Raw genomic sequence first — 17,741 nt, 5'->3', positions numbered from 1 at the left:
CGAGAGTAAATGGAGAGGGAAATCACAACTGTCGAGCTCTTTGCAGTTTGTGACTGTGCATGACTGACCAATAGTCAAGCAGAACAGGATGTACTGTCCTTGACAATTCACGAGATTTGACGGGGATTTTCAAATGAAAAGTCAGTGCTTGCAGCCTAATGTTATTGCTTTCTATGAAACAACTGTATTGGCTTCCACTAAGTTGCAATTCGTGATTGCAATTTGTAATTGAAAATGTATTCAGTTAGCCCTTGGTAAGGTAGAATATTTTGTGGTACATTTATTTATTTTTTTATTATCCTTCTTTATTCTTATTTAAAGATTCATTTTGCACCGAAAAGTAAAACGTAGTGCAATAAAAAAAAAAGATTTTTCCCTAACAAGAAATAATCGTGATTAACAATCATGATTACAATATTGATCAAAATAATCGGATGATAGTTTTGGCCATAATCCTGCAGCCCTAGGACCACCTATTATCAACAGTACAAATAATAGATTAGTACGGCATATAGTATATCAATACAGTCGTTACAAATGATTAATTGATACATAGTTACTCAAAATACATGCTACAGAGTCGAATAAGTAAAGAACATTGACACAAAAGACACCACTTAATAATTTGATTAGATATGAAATCAAATACTGTACTGTTAAAAGAAAAAATATATATATTAATCCTCAAGCAACACCTTTCAGATGAAAAGTGTATCAAGTCAATATAATAAAACCAAATAGCTGGCATGTCATGCACATCCGGCCCACCACATCGTTTTATGTGGCCGGCGAAAGCAAATCACTTGCTTCTGGGATTCTTGCTAAAATCTGTACGAATATTTCACAGTAGCAGAACTATAAAATATTTTCTAAAGCTGACTGGAAGCCAGTGTAAGGACTTTAGAATTGGAGTAATATGCTCTGACTTCTTAGTTCTGGTCAGAACCTGAGCTGCAGCATTCCGAATGAGCTGCAGCTGTTTAATACTCTTTTTGGGGAGGCCAGCCAGAAGACCATTACAATAGTCAAAGTCTACTTTAGATAAAAGCATGGATGAGCTTCTCCTGGTCTGCTTGACACATGCAAGCCTTCAGTCTGGATATGGTTTCGGACTTGGTCTTTGTATTTTAAAGAGAGTGACTCCATGTCTTTACTAACGGCAATCCTCTTTCCTTTATTGCAGAAAACAATTATCTCAGTTTTGTTGTGGTTTAACTGAAGAAAATTTTGGCTCATCCAGTTATCTGTTTTAGACAGTGACACAACACCTCAATTGAACTGTAGTCATCTGGAGACTGCTAGATATAACTGTGTGTCATAATACTATGAACAGGCAATGAAACATGTGGTTTCACGGTCATTAACGGCCCTCTGAGTGAAACCGCAACAACGTGGCCCGCAAAAGAAATTAGTTTGACACCCCTGTTCTATATTGTCCGCAGGTGTGAATGTGAGTGTGTATGGCTGTTTGTTTATGTGCCCTGCAATTGGCTGGTGACCAGTTTAGGGTGTACCCCGCCTATCGCCCGAAGTCAGCTGAGTTAGGCACCAGCACACCCGCGACCTAGTGAGGATAAGCAGTTAAGAGGATGGATGGATGGTAAAATCTGAGATTTTAGATCCAGTCCGATCCAATACTCGTTTCTTGTTGACATCGGACTGATAACCGATCTCAAGGATCGGATTGTGAGACCCCTAGTATAAAGAATGTATTTTAATTAGAGCTGTCAAAGCGTTAACAAAATTATCACATTGATCATGTTTTAACTCAGATTAATCTCACACTTTATTTTGAACACAAACGCTCCATTACCTTAACCGCACATGGATAGCTGAAATGCAGTGCAGGTTGCTATAAGGTCAGTGATGAGGTCAATGCTTACGCCAGTGCAATGTTAAGTGAGGAGACTCACAAATTTTGCTTCAAAGGTCATCCTGATGAAACTTTTGAAAAAAACAAATGTAATTTGCATATACTGCAGTGCTGAACTCACGTTTCATCGAAGCACAAGTATAAAAATACCATCTCAAAGCAAAATATGGTACTATGTGGGGTACATTTGGTGCTTGTGATTAATCACGATTAATCAAAATTCAAAAGTCTGATTGATCTGATTTTAAAAATTTGTCAATTGACAGCCCTAATTTTCCATGAAGATGTGCAAATCGTTACCTTTACTCCAGTTAACATGCCTGTGGTAGACACACTGAAGTCCAGGTAAGCCAACATCTCAGCTGTAGGGGGCTTATAGATATGTGGTGGCCGCTTTCTGGGTAGATCATCTAAGAGGAGAGGCAAACAAATGAAATGTGTCTTTATTTTCAAATAAATACTCTATTTTTTGCCAGTTGTCCTCCGAAGAGGTCCAAACTGCCCACCTGTGTCGATGATAGTGGGCCAAGTCTTGACATTGACGCTGGCAGCAGCTTCCCGGGACCTGAGGATCCTCATGAGAGGCTGAGTGGTGAGGATGCAGGCTGCTTTGCTCACCTGGAACACACAGAAAACATTTACACATGCACATTCACAAGAAAACAATAAACACTGATCAAACACGTTTTGGGATCACACTGGCGTACACTTACGTCAATAATCATGCGGACAGTGGGAAGAGTGGCGGCCAGATTCTGTGGGTGGGGGGGTCTCACAGTCACGGGGATGACGCCGGCATAAAGGCAGCCATAGAAGGCAGCTATCAGGTCAATGCCTGCCGAGGAAAGAGGCATATAGACACCTTGGTTACTAAATTACGCAAGATATTTAAAGAATAACAACAATAAATAAGATTGCCAAAATGGAGCACTTAATCACTTAAAGGAGACATAGAAAGCATTTTTCCATCCATTTTCTAAACTGCTAATCCTGTTCAGATTTGGAGTAGCCTGTCAGGCTAATAAAATGAGTGATTTCATGCTCCTGTCTGCTTTCCTCAGTGTGTCTAGTGCTGTTTGGTCATTCAGTTTAGACAACTGGACTCAAAATCTATTAATCACACACTTTTCCAATTTTATGAATGACAATAATCCACCAGAAACCATATTCCTCTCCCTTTCATCAGTGGTTTGTTTACATTTTATTTTATGCACATGTTCACCTGGGGGATAAAGCAGCACCACATTGTCGCCGGTGTTGAGGCCTCCTCGCTCGATGAGGGTGGCTGTGATTTTCTCTGCCCGCTTGTGCAGCTGAGCACAGGTGGCCGTGCACACCGCCACCCCCTATAGCCAAAACAGAGGAAGTACAATCAACTGGCAACAGCATTACAGCTACAGTATTATGTTACAAGTACTGTTATATGTTATGTTACAGGTTACTGTTATATTCATGTACGAGGTGTGTCCGAAAGGTTCCAGGACAGGCGTCACAACAGATTTATTTTCATCAAAAATACGAGGGACAGTCAAAAAGTCATGAGCCCAATTTAATTTAACCTTCTAATACTACTTTTTTCCCCTAAATTTTTCCCCGTTTGTAATTTAAATACTTGTTTGAAGGTTAGTTTTAATAAAGTTTAGTTTAAGCCTGTCCTCTTCCTATCAGCCATTTTTAAAATGAGGTCATTGTTGGATGCCCATCAGAAGCAAAGAGCTGCGATTGAATTTCTTTCTTAGGAAGGGGAACCACCACTAAACATTTTCAAAAGGTTGCAAAATGTGTATGGGATTAGGGTTATGTCATCAATGGTGACTATGACCTTGTCTGTTCAGTGCCTCGACCCTGGCATTATTCCCACGATTAACCGCTAAAGATGGTCTGCCGCTCCTTTGCTTGTCACAGGTCATTCAAAGCAGTAGCTTTTTCTTCGCCTTTGATACTAGATGCCCACTTTTTGACTGTAACCTATTGCAGCTTCCCCATACACATTTTGCAACCTTTTGAAAATGCTTAGTGGTTGTTTGCCTTCCAGAGCAAAAAAAATCTATCTCATGTCTCATGTCAGATCGGATGAGCACGGAGGTTTCTCCAGCATGGCAATGTTCTTCTCGGCCAGGAACTGTCAGACGCTCAGGGCATTGTGAGCATGCGTTTTCATGGGGAAACAGCCACTAGTTGTCCTGCCACAACTATCGCCTGTACTCGCACACTGAACAAAGCAAATGCCATAGGATCTTTTTGCAGCTGTGCTGTTGATCATCTGACCCACATTGAAGGAGAAAACTACAGGAGTTTGTAGTTTGGGTTTCAAATATGTTTTGTGACGCCAGTCCTGGAAAATTTCAGACACATCTCGTATTCGGCACAATATTATTGTCTATTTATTGTAATGCATGACATTACTTCTGCAATACGCTGATGATTTTAAAATTTACACTTTATATTTCATACATTTGTATACATGTGTACATGGGAAGAAAGACCCAGGGTTTAAATGCAATGTAACAGGTGTTTCTGAGATTGTAACAGGTTTAATATTAGCATAACTGTCGTAGTAATGCTTACATTACTGCGTTACAGTAAAAAAGTGATGACTGAGTGATGACTGCCATTGTGTTACTTGAGCAACACTGACAAGCACAGTATCCATTCATTCATTCATTCTTTGTACCATCTTGTTTCACAGATGGCTAGGATGATTATGCGTGTGTACTTGTTTACTCAACCTTTGCATTCAGCAGCACATAGAGAATATGTTCCGGGTCGGTCTGGGCTCTCGATTGGAGTGCATCAGATAAGAACTGGTGCTGAAAGGGAGAGGAATAGACTCTTACACTGATGGATTATTTGGCCCATTTAAAAACAGACAGACATAAATAAAAGCAACCTTATAAACATCACAGTGACTATGTGACGGTTCTTTGTGAATGTGAGCTCAGACACGCACGCACACAACAGGAGAGTAGCGGAGAGGGTTGTTTTGCCAGGTCCCTGCTGGGACCATCTGCACCTGCTAACAAGCCATATACAGCGGGCTTTGCAAAATGGGCACAGCAAGTTAAAAACTTCACAGAAAAAAAGATGTGCATGGTTTCCACCTCCAACCATAACCTAGCACGCGACCAGGATTTTGACATATTTAGCTCAATCACCACATTGGATATATTAGAGCACTAATGTATTTGTATGTTTAGATACAGTACAACATATTTTCTTTCAAATTTTCAAATCTATTCACTACTGAAATTATTTCTTCATTGTAGACTGCATCACACATTCACTCTGCTGACCATGTCAATGTGACACCCTACTCATGTCAACTCGTCGTCACAGCTTTTAGAATGTGACCACTGCCTTTTGTCCCTTTAGGGCCTTCCCTTGTGAAAGCCAAAACAAACAAGTGTGCATGTAATATATTTACTTTATCCATTTACCAACGTATAATGTAAATGTTACTCTGAGAAGGGGGGGAAAAAGTGCGTGTTTTTGGACCTTGGAGGTCTGGAAACTCACCACTAATGGCAAGAGGGAGGGGAGGGTGCGAAGTGAGGACGGTAACAAGTAGGGGAGTGGGATGCGAGGCAGGTGACGCTCTTAAGGCGTCCCTTGGTGGTGGTCGGGGTCATGCAGACAGAGCTGCTCAGACCACTCATGAAAGCCACGCCACACACAGCAGCGACACAAGCGAGCAGGGGCGCACACCAACACAGTCCGTTCACACAAGATTATGATGTAGTTTTTATTTAAATACAGATTTCCATTTTCTGAACGTGAAGAAACTGACTTGAAGAATCATTTATTGATGTGTGATGTCTGTAATGAGAGAACACTATGCAACGCCATTTTTTTTTAAACCTATGACTGGACATACATAGCATTATCAGCGCACGCGTGTGGACTAGGGATGCAGGATAAATACCAATAACCGATAACTTGCTGCTTCTCCAAACTGACACTAATAAACGATATAATTTTTTTTGTGGTTTGTATCAATAGTCTTCAGCAATTTCCAGGCCAAGGACCCCCCCTACCCCCCAAACTTATTGAACGCTGGAGTGGGGAACCCTAACGATTTACATTGAATATAATTGTGTTTTATATTAAGTTGAGTGGCACGGTAGCCTACTGGTTAGCACATCTGCTTCACGGTTCTGAGGATCCAGGTTCAAATCCGGCCTCCCCTGTGTGGAGTTTGCATGTTCTTACCATGCCTGCGTGAGTTTTCTTTGGGTACTCAGGTTTCCTTCCACAGCCCAAAAACCTGTATGGTAGGTTAATTGAAGACTCTAAATTGCCCATAGGTGTGAATGTGAGTGCGAATGGTTGTTTGTTTATATGTGCCCTGCAACTGACTGGCGACCAGTTCAGGGTGAACCCCGCCTCTCGCCCAAAGATAGCTGGGATAGGCTCCAGCACACCTGCGACCCTAGTGAGGATAGGCGGTATGGAAAATGGATGGATGGATGTACTTAACTGGTTCTATAATAGGATGCTTTTTTATTGTCACAAGTACAATGAGATTGAGATGAGATGAGATGCCATGTACAGTATGAAGGTACCTTGTTATTGTGCAATCAAAACTAAAATATTCAAATAATACACAGGTTCAAATATTCATCTTTTTTAAATTTAAAACAATATGAGAATGGGCGATTATTCATTTTAATGTGTACTTAAAGACGTTGAAATTTGTGGCTGGGCAGAGTGACGGGGGAGGGCTGGTGCCGAGCGAAGCCGCCTGCTCCGCGTCATAAGTGGTTGCGTGCTCACGCTGCCTTCGCCGAACGTGGAGGGGTGTTGTATGTTTTGATATTAGTTCCATTTGTAGATGATCGAATTTATTCTCCAGTCAGAAAACACTGGAGAGGAAGATCGATTTTTGCGGCGCTCTGTAGGGTTATCGTTTAGCTTAGTTGTTAGTCCGCCCCAACAACCGCATATCCGTGTTTGATTAAGCCGCCTCCGCTTGCTCCTCTGTCGGTTTACGCAGCTACGCGAATCCACTGCTTCGAAGGCCGCTGGCACTGGGTCTTGCCGAGCGCTGCACTCCGACGGTACTAAACGATCGCGAGTGTCGTAATTATGAACTCAAAGTCATTGGATGATCGCAATTTCAGCAAGTGCTGGCGATCATGTGCTAATCTACTTTGGATATTGACAATTTTTGGTGCCGCAGCAAATTATTTTGATCAACCTATCCATGACTGTCACAAGCCAAGGCAACAGCAGCCACTGGCCACCAGCGCGCCAATGAATGAGACGGCTCTTGTTATTGGTACAATTGTTATTGTTTTCGATATCGGACCGATCAGTGTGATTTTCAAAATATCGGTCGATAATTATCGGTCCTGATATTTATCATCCCTGGTGTGGACCGCTATTGGCTAATCTGTGCTGTTCATCATGGGGCTTGGAGGACGTTACGACTGCAGAAAGCACGTTTTGACTGACAAGCAGCAGAAGCAAAGGTAGCAGGGGGCAGACTAGAAGCTTACCATCATTGTGGGCCACATACACAGCTAAATGCCAACCCCAAGTGAGAATAAAGGCAGAAGAACAAGAGGTGGATGGTAAGACATCAACACTGAAATGTCCCTAACATGCTGCAAAATTATATATGTACAGGGGTGCACACAACTGGGGTTGTTTACTGTTTTGATGCTTCTCTTAATACAAATGTACCTTTTTTTCCTCGACAAAACTGAAATACATGAATAAATATTAGACTTTACACCGATCTGATGGGCCTCATAGGTATCGGCCAATATTTTGCATTTTATGCTGATCGGCTTTAATGTCATAATTCGCCGGTCATTGATCGGCTCCGCAAAAGACATTTACTCCGCGTCGCCATCCTGCACAGTATATTTGAATCCAAAAGCTAGTGTATTTTTAGCCTTGTCGCGTGTCTTTTGACATAGTACTGTAAATATCTGACGGCCAATAGTTATTCAACAAAAAAAAACGTCGGTGGTGTGGGACAGACATCACGTAATGGCCGGATCAGACTACAAGACAAATTTGTTCTTTCACGATTGCACTATATCAGACTACTACAATAAAATATTTTTACGATCAGTGGGCTTTATCTTGTCAACTCAAATGCGACCGGATAAACCCGTTACTGTGGCGACGACAACAAGAGTGGATCGCGCCGACTTTATTATAAGAACAAAATGGGGAAAACCGGTGTTGATGGTCACCGGCGCTCAGGAAAGGACGTTCGTTTAAGGCTTGCTGCAGGTATGTTCCCGTACTTTTTATACGATACCGCTCGCAAGCAGGCAGCAAAACATTGTGTACTCTAGCAAGCTAGTGCTAACACTAACGGTTGTACGTAAACATGCTGCCCTTCTGTCGAATCATGCTCTAAAGTTTCGGTGTTGGTGAAGTAATTTAATTACAATAAGTTAGCACTCATTATTTCTGTCATGTTGTAATATTGGTTTGACCTGACTGATTAGAATACACGACCTGACAAGAGCAGTGATTTCCAACCTTTATGGAGCCAAGGAACATATTTTAATTAAAAAATCTCACAGCACACCAACAAACAAAAATGTCACAAAAAGTGGATACATTATGGATACATTATGTCATTATGTTCTACAAACGTAATGAATGTGTGTCTAGTTTGCTTAACTGTAGGTATGTAAAGGCTTCCCTTGATCTGGTGCTGATGATTGTACCACTTATGTGCACCCCTTTTGGATGTTTTGTATAGTGTGTAATGCTGAAAGGCTAGCTTCAGTTCAGTTGCTTTAATATTAGTTAGTGTATATCTGACTTTGTGCCACAGATATACACAATCAATATAGTGCGCTGTGCGGTACCTTCCGAATCAGATCCTGGTCCTCCACCACACCCAGTTCTCTGCCTGTAGCCTGGGCAATACGTTTTCCCGCCACGAGGTTGCCCACCAGCATAGACGCTGGACCAACATCCACTGCACAGATCAGATGGCATACAGTCATTTTAAGCAACATACACATCATTCAATCAAGGAGTCGAATGGTTTCATTTAACAAGCTCACCAGGCTGTTTCTGCCTTGGTTTGGGCATGTTGGTGACGCAGGTGTGCGGGCACATGAGGATGTTGCAGGGGTGCAGGTTTCCCTCTAGGAAGTTCTGCTTGGTTTCGCAGATGTGGATGCCGCCGAGGGGCGTCTTTGGGAGGGTGTTGGCAGGCACCAGAGCAAGGCAGTATAGGCCCACCTGGTGGATACTGTCGATGGCCTTTGGGGAGAATGTGCATCATGACATGACACTGCAATATTAATCCACAAAATTACAGTAAAACACTCTCTAAATGTTAATGACGCATTGGTAAGGGTAAAGATAATCAATAAACATCACCCTTTTTAACATTAACTGTCACACATATATATAAAATGAACCGCACCACTAATGTCATAAAACTAGACCTGAAACTCTGTACCTTAACATCACAAGCGACATCTCCATTATATGGCAGCTAGCCAGTTGGCAGCTGGCTAAATAGTAGCTGTGTGAGAAACTAACGTAGCAGTCTACATCTGCACTCAGTTATCGTTCTGGAAACATCACAACCACACGCACGGGGCCATCCACAGAAGATCAAAATCAAAGTTTCACAAAAAGCAGCTCAATCCAGTCCTACCAACTCAGCAACAACGGAACAAAAACAAGAAGCATAAACCTACCAAATGGAAACCATTAACAGCACTACACTGAAACACATACTGTGGACTAAAGTGCTTGATACTCCTTAGTATGGAAGTCTGCTTATTTCCCACTAACTTCCTGTGGATATTCTTCTTCTCTCGTCATCCTTTTAGAAAAAGTGTCACAAAAATCACAAACAAAAAGGCAAACACACACAAGGAGAGTTCCTCCTTTGATGCTGGCTAAAATTAGGTCTTGTGCACTGACGGCTCGCATCGTATCATGACATCATGTCATATTTCACCCAGATGTTGTCGGAACTCCAAATTTTTGGGAGAGAGCTTAATATACCTGCAGAACTCGACTCATCCATTGGAAGCTGTCCTCCTCACTGGCATCAGGCCGTTGCTCAGCCACGATCACGATTCTCTCATCATAAAACACAGTCACTGAAAACACGGTGATCCTGGACAAAGTCAGAGGGATGAAAACAATATACAGCATTATACAGATCATATTACAAAGCAGCCAGTGGCTCACCTGCCCCTGTAAACTGTTTTGACCGGCTCCACAGCGAGCGCTGTGGCCACGAGGTCGTCGGCGCTGTGACGTCGCCGGCTCACCATCAGCAACCCCTCAATCTTGCCCACAACAAATACCAGGCTGCCCTGTGGGAAGTACAGAAGGAGCACCTCAGCGCCTACTAAACACATACTAAATGTCAGCACTTTATTTTTTATTCGCATTCGACTTACTGGGCCAACAAATCCAAGCAAACCCGTACGGGTAAAGGGAACTTCTCCTAAAGGCGCTCCAGATTGGTTGACAGGGATCACCTAAAGGGGCAAAACGTTAGATTGTCGCAGATGACACTGCATCCTACGGGGCACCCTCCAAATCTCTATGATACTGTACAGGTTCAATGTGTCTATCTCAGGCGTATTAAAATCATTTTTGTTGCGGGCCACATTGTGGTTATGGTTTCCCTCAGAAGGTCTTTGTGACTGCGAAACTATATAAATGTTTAATCACCTCATCATATTATTATATATGCACAACAAATTGATGGATAATTACTTTTGGAATCAGAAGTCAAGGATTTTTTTTGTTCTATTGTTCAAGTTACTGTAAAAAGGGGTTCGGTAACAAACAAAAAAAAAAATGCTTACGATATCTCAATATGATTCATTACATATGACAACTGAAAATGTTGGTAGAAATTTCGGCAGGAATCATTGAAGTTGACCACATAAAATGATGTGGAGCAGGATCTGGCTGTTGGGCCTTGAGTTTGACACCTCTGGTCTATCTAATCTGAGCACCGTTTTATTGCGCTGCTCCTCAAGTGAACACAACTGCTATCGAGAGTTGAAATTAAACTGTGTTTTTGATTACATAAAATCTGAGGGTCATACCTTCATCGAATTTGACTAAAGAAACACAATTTTCAGTCAGCCTTATTTATTTTGTGCAATTATTATTATTTAATTTTACTTTCCCGAACAATGTGTTCTGAAACGCACGTTCCTCATGTAGTTACGAGCAGATATGTTTAAAAAGTGTCTTTAAATAAATGTTTTTGGTTTCACTTTTATAAGTATTTCTTTGGGGGGGGAGACAATTCTGTCTCAAGATTGCTTCAATTCGGGCTTTCACGGACCTCAAAAGTGTTCTTGGTGACCCCAGGAAGGCCGTAGTACATGGTGCCCCCCGCTCGAGAGCTAATAACAATTTCTCCTATCTCATCCGTTTTGCACAGCTGAGGAGATCCGTCTGGTTTCACAATGCACATCAGAGCTGAAATACACATGAAGGTCACAACGTCAACTCTGGGCGTCTTATGTTACGATATTGGCAGGAGTTAGCATGTACGACTGCGTCTGGCGAACCTCCAGGCATGATGTGGCCGACGTCTTGAACAGTGAGAGCCGAATTCTTGTCTTCGGTGTTCACTCTGATCACACCGTGGCTTAGCCCGCCCATGGAGAGAATGGCCCTGGCTGGCAAAGGAGCTCCTCGTGCACCGGGTCTGCAACGGAGGCAACAGGATAACATTATATGTACGTACCTAACTACCTACCTACAGAAAAACATAAATACATACATGCAGCTAAAGTTATTTCGGCCCTCTGTATGTTTTACATATATTGAGGACTAACAATAAATGCTACCCATACCATACCCTCCATATACCATACAGGCTAGATAGGAAGGCAGTGGTGGGAGACAACGATATACAAATACCTGTATAATCAATAAATACTTTGTTACGTATAAGTGCCTTTCATGCGCAAGGTAAACTCAGTGGGCCTCATTCACTAATAAATACGTAGAAATTTTCTCACTGTGGACAAGTTGAGCAAAATCACCGTCATATTAATGACAATCAATTTTCTCCGCACCACCAAGTGTATTTTTGTGAATCAGAATTCATTCTAAGTGACGTGCTTGTGCCCACGAGCTGCAATCTGCATAAACTGCGCCCTTTTCCCGAGAAAAGGACACCCGTCTGATGCATCGCAGCCATTGGGCGGATGGTTAAACGGGGTTCCTACACATTAGACTTTTAAAATTCCATACTTTTTCCAGACCCTAATTTCCAGACCTCTTGAGTTAAAAAAATTTAACAAAATTAAATCAGATAATTTGTGACATTTGAGTAAATAGACGTGTATCGTTCTGATTATTTCTATGCCAATATGTCGCAAAATAATTTCCCTCATGTTGGAGATCTCAAACGATTTCACACAAAGTCTGCATTTAGATTTCTTTATTCATCTGGGATCCGGAGCCAACCAGTGTTTATATTTTGAATTTATGAGCCAGTTGTTAGAGAATTTACATCTACCCATTAGTGTTCACGTTGCCTCTTCGCCACCTCGCCAATGGCTAATTGAAACAGGATGTGGCGAAGCAAATATTGCCATGCTAGCAAATCAAAATCGCCTGCGTCAAAAGCCCTTCCTGATAAAAGTTATGTTGAGCGCTCTCATTCTGCTCTGTGTTAACGGTGTTTGTGGTTTAATTTTTCCCCCCCAGCTTCGTAAAATTCTCATCACCGAGTGCAGCCGCTGCACCCTATGCAAACATGCTCTCTGTGTTTCCCAGCTGCGGGGAGCGGCACGTCGGGGAAGATAAGACCCAATGCCGCTTGGCGCTTAATTGAAGAATATTACCGCAACATATTCCAGCACCCCGCGACCCTGAACGGGATAAACGGAATTGAGAATGGATGGAAATGACATTTGAAACGTTGATAGTCAATGTGTGCTGCAATTCATTCACATTTGTTCTCGCACCTAGCTAGTTAGCTGCCTTTTTCATGAATCCAAGAGCCGCAAATCCTACTTTGTTGTCATGCCGTAAAATAATCAAACAAATGTAAATATCGGACAAATATAACTCGTTAACTTAAAATCCTGTTTTTAAATGATTTTATTTATTAAGGGGGAAAAAAACTATTCAAAGTCACCTGGCCCTATGTGAAAAAGTAATTGCCCCCTGATTTAAATCATTAATTCATTGTGGCTAATCACAATTTTTGGTTAATTTTCACTGATAACACCCAAACGTGATTAGAAATCATTTAAACAGAATCTGTCCCGACAAAATCAAGTTGGACAAAACATCTAAAAGAGCTGCACCAAAACGACACGAAGAAATTCCAGAACAGTCAAGAAATAAAGTAATTGACATCCATCAGTGTGGAGAGGGTTTTCTAACGCTTTAGGATTCCAGCTAACCATAGGGAGAGCCATTGATACATCTATAGTAAATGTAGCACAGCATTTCAGAAAAACAACATCACACCAACAGTCAAACATAGTTGTGGTAGTGTGATGGTCTTGGGCTTATTTGCTCCTTCAGGACCTGGACAAATTGCTGTGATTGATGGAACCATGAATTCTGCTGGCGGCACGGTGGCTGACTGCTTAGCGCGTCAGCCTCAGAGTTCTGAGGACCCGGGTTCAATTCCCGGCCCCGCCTGTGTGGAGTTTGCATGTTCTCCCCGTGCCTGCGTAGGTTTTCTCTGGGCACTGCGGTTTCCTCCCACATGCATGCATTAATTGGGGACTCTAAATTGCCCGTAGGTGTGACTGTGTGCGCGAATGGTCGTTTGTTTGTATGTGCCCTGCGATTGGCTGGCAACCAGTTCAGGGTGTACCCGGCCTCCTGCCCGATGTCAGCTGGGATAGGCTCCAGAAAGTGGATGGATGGATGGATGGATGAATTCTGCTCTTTACCAGAAAATCCTGAAGGAGAATGTTAAGCCATGATGACCTCAAGATGAAGCGCACTTGGGTTCTGCTGCAGGATAACGATCCAAAACACACACCAGCAAGTCAACTTTTGAATGGCTTAAAATAAACAAAGGTTTTGGAATGGCCGAGTCAAAGTCCACACTTGAATACGATTGAAATGCAGTGACATGACCTTGAAAAGGCCATTCATGCTCGAAAACCCTCCATTTTTGCGGAATTTTGAAAATTCTGGAAGGAAGAGTTGGCCAAAATATTACCACAGAAATGTGAACACGCTTGATTTCAGTTGTTGCCGCTGAGGATGGCCCAACTAGGTATAGGGGGCCATTACTTTTTCACACAGATCCAGGTAACTTTAAATAGTTTTTTCCCTTAATAAATGATAGTACCATTTAAAAACTGCATTTTAAGTTAACTTGGGCTACATTTGTCTGATATTTACATTTGTTTGATGATCTTAAACATTAGTTGGAAACTATGCAAAAATATAAGAATTTGAGAAGGGGGGCAATACTTTTTCATGGCACTGTATGTGACAGGTTAAGTTAGCCCACAAATATTTACCACCAAATATTTAGAATATTCATTAACTAAGAAGTTTGAATTTGAGAAAATTCTCCTATTTCTTAGCTACACAAAGTCCTTAAGATCCTTCTTGAGAATTATTAAATAAGTGAATCATCAACACTTTAACTGTAATTAATAAGAACATTAATCAACATCTAACTTTGTTTCCCATTTCAACCGCTTTTATAATTACATGTTGATGAAAAGGTTTTTTTCCCCTCACATTACATTTTGTAAATGCATGGGGCACGGTGGTCAACTGCTAAGCACATATGCCTCAAGGTTCTGAGGACCCGGGTTCAAATCCGGCCTCGCCTGTGTGGAGTTTACATGTTCTCCCCGTGCCTGCGTGGGTTTTCTCCGGTTACCTCTCACTTCCAAAAACATGCATGGTAGGTTAATTGAAAACTCTAAATTGCCCATAGGCCCCCGCCTATTGCCCAGAGTGAGTTGAATAGGCTCTACCTAACCCACGACCCGAGTAAGAATAAGCGGTACAGAACATAGGATGGCTGGATAGTAAAATAAAGATTTGTTATTCATATCAATTCACCATACCATTTAGGGCTGGCCAACAAGAAAGAGTTATTTGTTGGCTGTATCCAATCTCGTGTTGGTCATACTATAGAATCATTTATTTCTTGTGTTTAGTGAATTATGCTGAAGATACTTTAAATTTACCACAAAAATTGCATGCTTACTCAAAATTGCAATATTTGTTTACAAAAAAAGACAACAACCTCGCAATTAAATCGTCGCAAATCGTTCAGCCCTAATCGTAATTGATGACTAGGTAGTTTTGATTGGGCTAAAGGTTTAGCCACATAATACACGTGATGCTGTGGCTATGTACACGCAACTGTGGCTAGGAGATGTTTATACGGTTTAGCCAGATTGGCTAAGAGGTTTCATGACCCAGTGCCAACCCTACTATTATGAGTCACGTCAACGATCATACAAGATCAGACGTGTACATGTCAGGGTTAATGCACGGCAGGTGTACAATTATCAGGAATTAATGGACGACGTGGAGGCATGAACCGATGCGCACAGGAGGACAGTTGCCTCCGCGAAGTAAACACATGTTTGAATCTGGTCACTGATGTTGCCAGTTTTCCCGGATTGGGCAGGTTGTTCCAGATGCAAAAAGTTTCTCCCCCTTGCCTAGTGTTAGTCCAAGGAATAGGGAGACTGCAATTTTGAGCAGACCTAGAGAGTTCTTTTTGGAATATAACTGACTGTCTGTTGTCGTACTAGAGCGGCTCCAACTACCGGAGACAAATTCCTCGTGTGTTTTTTGGACATACTTGGCAAATAAAGATGATTCTGATTCTGTTAATGATTATACCCAAATTTCTTGCTTCATTTTTACTGTCCAGGGATAGGGCTTTCAGGTGTGTTGCGATTGTGTATTCGTGATCCTGTGCACCAAAAATGATAGTGTTCTGTTCTGTCTTTGTTAAGTTTTAAAGTTATTTGTCATCCATTGGTTAATGTCATTGATAAACTGCTGTATGAGGGATCCAAGCAGCAGGTGGAGGACCTGAGCTGACCAACAATAAGTTCTAGTTCTGTCAGATCTGTGCTATCAAAGTGTGCCATGACACAAGTTAAGTTTGTAAAGGACAGGACAGGTTCATTTTTAAATCTTACGGTATTGATCCCTTGTACAACAGCAATGATTTTGTTGGTGAAAATGAGTCGAATTGCTCACATTTTTTATAATACAATATTTCTGATGGGAGGGTCGATTGATAAATTTGTCAATAAAGAACTAAATATTAATATTTTCATCTATGATTTCGGACAAGAAAGAAAGTCAAGCCTGTTTAATTGGTCTATTATATTCTTTCACTTTTTCTTTATAAATGTCATTATGAACCCTAGGTTTTTGTTTTTCCTACACTGTCTCCGCCTGGCAGCCCTTTCTCCTTAACTGTATGCTGACCGACCACATAATTTCTCCAGTGAGCCTTTTGTTAGTTTTAAAATTAAATTTCATCAAAGACATAATAAATATATATAATAATAAATATAATTAATATGACAGCTAAAAGGCTTTACTATCCAACTCACAACACTTCTGATCAGCTCAATAAAATATATTTTTTTCAGTCTCTCTACATATATTTGATGGATTTCTGTAAGTCTCTTTTAGAATATTAATGGTACAGTACAAGTAGCATATATTGTAACTGCACCCACACTTCAAGGGCAATATGGTGTTTAACCTTCCTGGGGCACTTGACCTGCTAAAGCCTCTCAAGTGCCTAAGTCAACCAGTGAATGGACGAACGGCGAAGGAGGAATCAAAAGTGAGGCAAGCGTGTGTGTGTGTGTGTGTGTGTGTGTGTGTGTGTGTGCACGCCACCACAGCCAGTCCGTGAGAAAAATGCTGACTCCAAACCGGTCCGCGGTGCAAAGAAAGTTGGGGAACACTGGGTTAGCACATCCACTTCACAGTTCTGAGGACCAGGGTTCAAATCCGGCCTCGCCTGTGTGGAGTTTGCATGTTCTCCCCGTGCCTGCATGGGTTTTCTTCAGGTACTCCAGTTTCCTTCCACATCCCAAAAACATGCACGCTAGGTTAATTGAAGACTTTAAATTGCCCGTAGGTGTGAATGTGAGTGCGAATGGTTGTTTGCTCACATGTGCCCCACCAGTTCAGGGTGTACACCGCCTCTCGCCCTAATATAGCTGGAATAGGCTCCATGTAACCTTATTTCCTGCATCCTGCTCTCTAACACCAATTGCCCTTGTGTCTTCCCTCACTACATCCATCAACCTTCTCTTTGGTCTTCCTCTAGCTCTCTTGCCTGGCAGCTCCATCCTCATCATCCTTCTACCAATATACTCACTATCTCTCCTCTGGACCTGTCCAAACCATCAAAGTCTGCTTTCTCAATCTTCGACTCCAAAACATCTAAACTTGGCTGTCCCTCTGAGGAACTCATTTCTAATTTTATCCATCCTGGTCACTCCTAGAGCAAAGCGCAACATCTTCATTTCTGCTCCGGCTCTGCTTCCTGTTGTCTCTGCAGTGCCACTGTCTCTAATCCGTACATCATGGCTAACCTCACCACTTGCTCTGGACGGTTGACCCTAAGTATTTAAAGTCCTCCACCCTTGCTATCGCTTCTCCCTGTAGCCTCACTCTTCCCCCACCACCCCCCATTCCCCATTGTTTTACTTCGGCTAATCTTCATTCCTCTGCTTTCCAGTGCAGTCCATCTTTCTAACTGTTCCTCCACCTGCTCCCCGCTTTCACTGCAGATCACAATGTCATCCGCAAACATCATGGTCCACGGGGATTCCAGTCTAACCTCATCTCTCAGCCTATCCATCACCACTACAAACAGGAAGGGGCTCAGGGCTGATCCCTGATGCAGTCC

The 17,741-nt window shown here is 42.0% G+C and overlaps 1 protein-coding gene across 4 annotated transcripts in view; it reads right to left on the bottom strand.

Annotated features, from left to right (window-relative positions):
• dip2ba (disco-interacting protein 2 homolog Ba) overlaps positions 1-17,741 on the bottom strand; it is an 89,181-nt gene that overhangs the window by 15,452 nt on the left and 55,988 nt on the right. For 2 of the 4 annotated variants that reach the window (XM_061747372.1, XM_061747382.1), the window contains 13 exons: positions 11,410-11,549; positions 11,181-11,317; positions 10,276-10,356; positions 10,061-10,188; positions 9,872-9,986; positions 8,911-9,112; positions 8,710-8,822; positions 7,372-7,395; positions 4,603-4,683; positions 3,096-3,219; positions 2,587-2,708; positions 2,380-2,491; positions 2,174-2,283 (listed from right to left, as the gene is read on the bottom strand). In XM_061747372.1, coding sequence (XP_061603356.1) covers positions 2,174-2,283; positions 2,380-2,491; positions 2,587-2,708; positions 3,096-3,219; positions 4,603-4,683; positions 7,372-7,395; positions 8,710-8,822; positions 8,911-9,112; positions 9,872-9,986; positions 10,061-10,188; positions 10,276-10,356; positions 11,181-11,317; positions 11,410-11,549 — 1,489 coding nt within the window. The remainder of the gene's footprint in view (positions 1-2,173; positions 2,284-2,379; positions 2,492-2,586; positions 2,709-3,095; positions 3,220-4,602; positions 4,684-7,371; positions 7,396-8,709; positions 8,823-8,910; positions 9,113-9,871; positions 9,987-10,060; positions 10,189-10,275; positions 10,357-11,180; positions 11,318-11,409; positions 11,550-17,741) is intronic. The other 2 variants (XM_061747392.1, XM_061747401.1) reach the window with 1 other exon arrangement.

This window comes from Phyllopteryx taeniolatus, chromosome 1 (assembly GCF_024500385.1).
Source record: "Phyllopteryx taeniolatus isolate TA_2022b chromosome 1, UOR_Ptae_1.2, whole genome shotgun sequence".
NCBI lineage: Eukaryota > Metazoa > Chordata > Actinopteri > Syngnathiformes > Syngnathidae > Phyllopteryx > Phyllopteryx taeniolatus.
The sequence above is the reverse complement of the archived record's forward strand: the minus strand, read 5'-3'. Positions and strand labels throughout refer to the sequence as shown.